This window comes from Hordeum vulgare, chromosome 5H, assembly GCF_904849725.1.
Source record: "Hordeum vulgare subsp. vulgare chromosome 5H, MorexV3_pseudomolecules_assembly, whole genome shotgun sequence".
Lineage (NCBI taxonomy): Eukaryota > Viridiplantae > Streptophyta > Magnoliopsida > Poales > Poaceae > Hordeum > Hordeum vulgare.
This window is the reverse complement of record NC_058522.1, coordinates 575908492-575914805: the sequence shown is the minus strand read 5'-3', so window position 1 is coordinate 575914805 and position 6314 is coordinate 575908492. Positions and strand designations below refer to the sequence as shown.

Below are 6314 nucleotides of genomic sequence, written 5' to 3'. Positions count from 1 at the left end.
AAAATATGATACATACTACCAAAGAAATAGTACTCCCTCCGTTTCTAAATATAAGACTTTGTAGACATTTTAATAGGAGACTACATACGAAGCAAAATGAATGAACCTACATTCTAAAATATGTCTACATACATCCATATATAGTTCAATAGTAGAATATATAAAAGGACTTATATTTAGAAATGGAGGGAGTATATATACTACGTAAACATTATTATATACTACATACTATGCATATAAAATCTTCGATTTGATAGATACTACATACAATATACAAAATGCAAGTGATGGTAACTACCATCGATGAGAGATAAAGTCAGTCCATATTTTGAATATAAATACTCCAAAAAGTAATTTAATTAAATGTAAAAAAATATACATTGCACATAAACAAATGTTCATGCAATCTAAAAAAATGTTTGGACAACTTTAATACAATTTTGATAGTTTTCAAAAAATATGTTTGTGACATACAATTTTTTTACGCATTTAAAAAATATATATGACGACCACACGGTCCGGACATAGCCCATCCACATCATCCGGGGTGGCGAGACAACTATATGGGGAGGAGAGAGAAAGCCGGCGATGATGGTTTAGGATCTCCGCACATGTCGCTCCTACAAGTGACGCAATGGATGAGCAGGGTTTTTAGGGCATGTACAATGGAGGTAGTAGCAAGGTGCTGCCCCCTACATCCACAAAGATATATAAGATTGAGGCTATGGTCCAAAACATAAAAGTCCAACGCAGTTGTAGCCTCAGCAGACCCATCTTCTATTTCTTTTGTTTCTTTCCTTAAGGAGCAGCCGAGGTCCCCATTTCCTTTGTTTCACCTTTTTTTTTCTTTCTTCTTTCTCCTAATTTTTCTCCACTTTATCAGCCGAGGAACCCGGCTCCTCTGTAGGCTTCACCCAGCATGGCATCCGAGCCTAGTTGTCACATAGGGCATCACGTCTAGAGCTATGCATTGGTCATGCCCTTATCAACTACGCAGTTTAATGTTCGTTCTTAAATTTAAAAAATAGCATTTTATTGTGCTGATGTTATTGTGCTTTGTGATCCTTACAACATGCATGTTGGCCGTCCTGTCAGATTCTTAACGCTGGATACTTGCGCACTACTATTAAAGTCTGTAATAATTTGAGCAAGAAAACTTTGCTACTGCAATCAAAACCTTTTATTTTTTGGGAGATATATCACTTCGAATGTGTACGAATTAAGAGGTACTGAAGCTTCAGAATACGATTCCCCTTTACAAAAAAAATTAAGAACCCGAATAGCAAGTCCGTTCAGTTTATTTATTTTTGTTTAAAATAACCGTGCTTGCAAACTAAATTTGCCATCATCGCATCAATATGTATTGCCATGGAAAACGTTATATTTGCCGTGCCTAAAAATCCGACGTCAGATTTTTAGCGTCTTTCATAAATAATCGCAAATGCCAAGTTCTTACCCCTTTCACCGCCATCATAGCTCGGTTTTGATTCTGAACACACCAGATGCTGAACATGTATTGAACGAATGATGAGCAACAACGGTCGCAACGTTGCTGGAACCCCGTGCTGGCATGGAAGCCGTACGTAGACAGCTACTAGTGTGGTTGCAGTTGCAGCAGTGTTGGTGGCAAGCCGTGGACAGCTACTAGTGAACAAGCCATCGCCGTCCGCCGGCCGTCGTTTGTGAACGATGCCTGTCTGTAATCGGCATCACCGGCGTAGTACCATCGTCCAACCAATAATTCATTCTCGCGCTGTGGCCGATGCGATGTAGCACCAGTGTCCACCGTCTACTTTTCATGGTCTCCATCGTCTTCTCGATCCAACGCCCGCTAGCTGTGCCCGTGATTCTATTTCTTGGCCACGCGGTGTACTTCCGTTTCAGATACCATGGCGCAGCCGCTACACTTCGTCCTGGTGCCGCTCCTTGCGCCGGGCCACGTGATCCCCATGCTCGACCTGGCGCGCCTCATCGCCGGCCGCGGCGGCGCGCGCGTCACCGTCGTCCTGACGCCCGTCGCCGCCGCACGCAACAGGGCCGTCCTGGAGCACGCTTCCAGCCAGGGGCTCGCCGTCGACGTGGCTGAGCTCCAGTTCCCGGGGCCGGCGCTTGGGTTGCCCGAGGGGTGCGAGAGCCACGAGATGGTCACCCACCCGTCCCACTTCACGCTCTTCTACGAAGCCGTCTGGCTGCTCGCCGGCCCGCTGGAGACGTACCTCCGGGCGCTGCCACGGCGGCCGGACTGCCTCGTCGCCGACACCTGCAACCCGTGGACGGCCGACGTCGCGCGCCGGCTTGACATCCCACGGTTTGTGTTCCACGGCCCGTCGGCGTTCTTCCTCCTCGCGCAGCATAGCCTGGCCAAGCACGGCGTGCACGACGGCGTCGCCGGCGACTTCGAGCAGTTCGAGGTGCCCGGTTTTCCGGTGCGCGTCGTCACGAACAGGGCGACGTCGCTTGGGTTCTTCCAGTTTCCTGGGCTGGACAAGGAAAGGCGTGACACGCTGCTCGCCGAGGCCACCGCCGACGGCTTCCTCTTCAACACGTGCATGGCTTTCGAGAGCGCGTACGTCAAGGGATACGGAGCGGCGCTCGACCGGAAGGTGTGGACGGTCGGACCGCTCTGCCTGCTGGACTCCGACGCCGAGACGACGGCCGGAAGAGGCAACCGCGCGGCCGTCGACGCCGGCCTGCTCGCCTCTTGGCTCGACGGGCGGCCGCACCAGTCCGTGCTCTACGTCAGCTTCGGCACCTTGGCCCGCCTCTTGCCGCCGCAGCTCGCCGAGCTCGCCGCCGGCCTGGAATCGTCGAACCGGCCGTTCATCTGGGTGATCAGGGACTGGGAGACCGGCGACGTCGACGCCGGGTTCGACGAGCGCGTGGGCGGCCGCGGCCTCGTCATCCGCGGGTGGGCGCCGCAGATGAGCATCCTGTCGCACCCGGCGGTGGGCGGCTTCCTGACGCACTGCGGGTGGAACTCCACGCTGGAGTCCCTCTCCCACGGCGTGCCGCTCCTGACATGGCCGCACTTCGCCGACCAGTTCTTGAACGAGACGCTGGTCGTGGACGTGCTCGGCGCCGGCGTCCGCGTCGGCGTCAAGGTGCCGGGCATGCACGTGTACCTGAACCCCGAGCTGTATGCCAAACAGGTCGGGAGAGACGACGTCAAGAGGGCGTTGACGGAGCTGATGGATGAGGGGGCGGGAATACGGACGACGGCAAAGAAGCTCGCGACGATGGCAAGGGAGGCGATGGCGGAGGGCGGATCGTCGGACCAGGATGTGGCCGATATGGTTCGCCATGTCGGGGACCTCGCGCGCGCGCCGAGGAAGGAGAAGGACGTGCTGGTTACCTGACGTGCCCGATCGACCTTGGAACAGCAACAACAAGACAGGCGGCCAAGGCAAACATTCCGCTGTAGCATCCCTCTCTTAATTATTTGATGTTTAGCAGATCCTGCAAACCCAAAAATGCTAGACCTACAAAAACTTACAAAGGTTTACTTAACCTTCCAAACTAACTCTTCTCTCCCCGCCTGATTTTCAGTGGGGGTGGGGCCCCTCATCCCTCAATTACCACTCACAATCTTACACATCAGTTTGTACGTAAAATCTTTACGTAAGCCTTTGTAGGTCAATCAGATAATGCTACATATACATATCTCTCCCTAATAATAAAGCACGCAGTGCTTCTTCCGTCCGTCGTGGTTGTTTTGCAGAAAACCCCCTGGAGTTTTCCGAAATCAACCCGCAGTCCGGATTTAAGTGAGAAACGAATCGTTTTTTCGTTTTTACAGAAAAACCCCTGTGCTTTCCCGAAATCAACCCGCAGTACATAATACAGTGAGCCTCGCTGGCGTCCCCCGGCGACGAGGTCCAGGACGACGCCATCTCCTACGTCCCGTACTCGGATGGCTACGACCACAGCTTCAGCCTCTTCGCCAGCGACGGGGACGAGGCGGAGAGGTACGTGGAAGCGTTCGGCCGCGTCGGCCGCGAGACCTTCTCCGCGGTGCTGGACCGCCTCGCGGCGCGGGGCCGACCCGTCACGTGCGTCGTGTACGCCATGCTCATGTGGTGGGCCGCCGAGGTCGCCCGTGAACGCGGTGTGCCCCGCGCGCTCTACTGGATCCAGCCAGCCACGATGCTGGCCGTGTACTACCACTACTTCCATGGGTACGAGAGGACCGTGACGGAGCATGCTGTCGAGCCGGGGTTCACGGTCTCTATGCCGGGCCTCCCGCCGATGACGATCCGTGACCTCCCGAGCTTCTTCACCAACTTTACGGACGGAAGGTTGGCTGCGGCGTTCGGAGACGTCCGCAGGACGTTCCAGCAGCTGGACCTGGACGTCGGCAGTGGCGGCAGCGGCGCTGGAGGAAGCAAGCGAGCCATGGTGCTCGTGAACACCGTCGAAGAATTAGTGTCCGGTGCTCTAGCGTCCGTTCCTGAACTGGATGTGTTCCCCGTCGGGCCAGCCGTGGTGTCGCTCTTCACGGAGGGCGAGGGCGGCACGAGCAGTGTGGCACCGCCGCCGCCGCCGTAGGAGACCTCTTTGAACACGACGAAAAAGGGTACATGGAGTGGCTGGACTCAAAGCCAGCAGGGTCGGTGGTGTGCGTGTCGTTCGGGAGCATGTCGACGGTGAGCAAGCCGCAGAAGGACGAGCTGAAGCGAGGCCTCGCCGCGAGCGGCCGAGCGTACCTGTGGGTGGTGCGGAACAACAACAGAGTCGATGGCTTTGACGTCGCCGGCGACGTACGGGGCATGGTGGTTGGGTGGTGCGACCAGGTGCGGGTGCTGTCGCATCCGGCCGTCGGGTGCTTCGTCACCCACTGTGGCTGGAACTCCACGCTGGAGGCCGTGGTGTGCGGCGCGCCGGTCGTCGCCGTGCCGCAGTGGTCCGACCAGGACACCAACGCGCGCCTGGTCGTCCAGTGGGGCGTCGGACGCTTCCGTTGCAACGCACGAGCTCTTTTGCTAGTGTTTATAAAAGTTTTACGGATATATGAATTTTAATTGAAGATTAAGGAGGGTGAGAGCCCCATCCCTTTGAAAATAAAGGAGGAGAGTTAGTTATAAAGAAAAAAAATCCTAGTCAAGCATTTTTGCGGATAAAATAAACCGCCGATTTATAGGACGGAGGGTCGTTTTGTCGGTGTGAATAGATACCTTAAATTCAGCCGACTCAGAAATGGTTCGGTGTCATCCTTGATCCGCAGGCTTATTACCTTGGTATCTACCGGATTTTTCTATTTGGAACACTAGTAACTGAGATTTCAAGATTTTTTTACCCCTTTTTGAGATCGATTTTGCTGATTGCACTACCTTGTCCTTTTAAAAAACTGAAGACATGGAGCCAACGGCGGAGCTATGTAGTGTCCTGGGGCTGTGCCCCCCCCCCCCCTCCCCACCCCCCACCCCCATCCAACATTGAACCAATTTGTGAAGGAAAAAGTTGTGAGGGTTTAGATGAGATTTTTTTAGCTTTTGGCCTCTCAAACCCTTGTATTTTACGTTTTGCACCCATCCATTTTTGTCTAGCTCCCCACTGCATGGAGCACTTTAGAGGAGTGCGATGTTGCTGAAGACGAATGCGGTCAACATCATACGGATTTGCGATATGGGCAGGATCACATCGGATGTTGTTCGATGGATTGGAGTCGTCGAACCTGAATATGTTTTTCTTGTCATAGGTGTAGAGAGAATTATTTGGGTTGGACCCTTTCAAACATATGCCACCTGATATTGAATATTCACATGATAATCATCAATTAATGCACAGGACCATGGCGTACTAGGAGGGTGTTTGGATCACTAGAGACTAGAGACTAGAGACTAGTACTAGTCACCTTTAGTCAGTAAACCTCCAAACACCCCTGACTAATGGGTGACTAAAACTAGTTTAGTCCCTAGTCACCCCACCCCCAACTAAAAGTGACTAAAGTCTCTTCTCCAATTAATGGCTCATCCTCCCATGCTGGCACGCCAATGGAAGGGAGATAAATGAGAATAATTTAATACAGAGACATTTAATGCTGACTAGTAGTAGTCACCTTCCAAACAGGGCCTGACTAAAAACTTCTAGTCTGACTACTACTAGTCACATGACTAGAGAGTATCCAAACACCCTCTAGGGTCCTAGTTTGGCGTGGTTAAGCACAAAAGAAAACAAAGACATCTAAACTAACCCAATCCGCGAAGCTGATGCATTTTCTAGTGTATTCATGTACTACCTTCGTCCAAGCCTATAGGACATACGTATAGTTTTAAGTTATTAATTTAACTAGTTAAATATATATTATATGCGATAAA

The 6314-nt window shown here is 52.2% G+C and overlaps 1 protein-coding gene and 1 pseudogene across 1 annotated transcript; both read left to right on the top strand.

The window, feature by feature from the left end:
- The first annotated feature begins 1678 nt into the window (after nucleotides 1-1678).
- On the top strand, nucleotides 1679-3516 carry LOC123395017 (UDP-glycosyltransferase 73E1-like). Its single transcript, XM_045089924.1, has one exon. The coding sequence runs from the start codon at nucleotides 1890-1892 to the stop codon at nucleotides 3354-3356; it is 1467 nt and encodes a 488-aa protein (XP_044945859.1). The 5' UTR covers nucleotides 1679-1889; the 3' UTR covers nucleotides 3357-3516.
- A 333-nt stretch (nucleotides 3517-3849) lies between these two features.
- LOC123397391 lies at nucleotides 3850-5018 on the top strand (annotated as a pseudogene).
- The last annotated feature ends 1296 nt before the right edge of the window (nucleotides 5019-6314 follow it).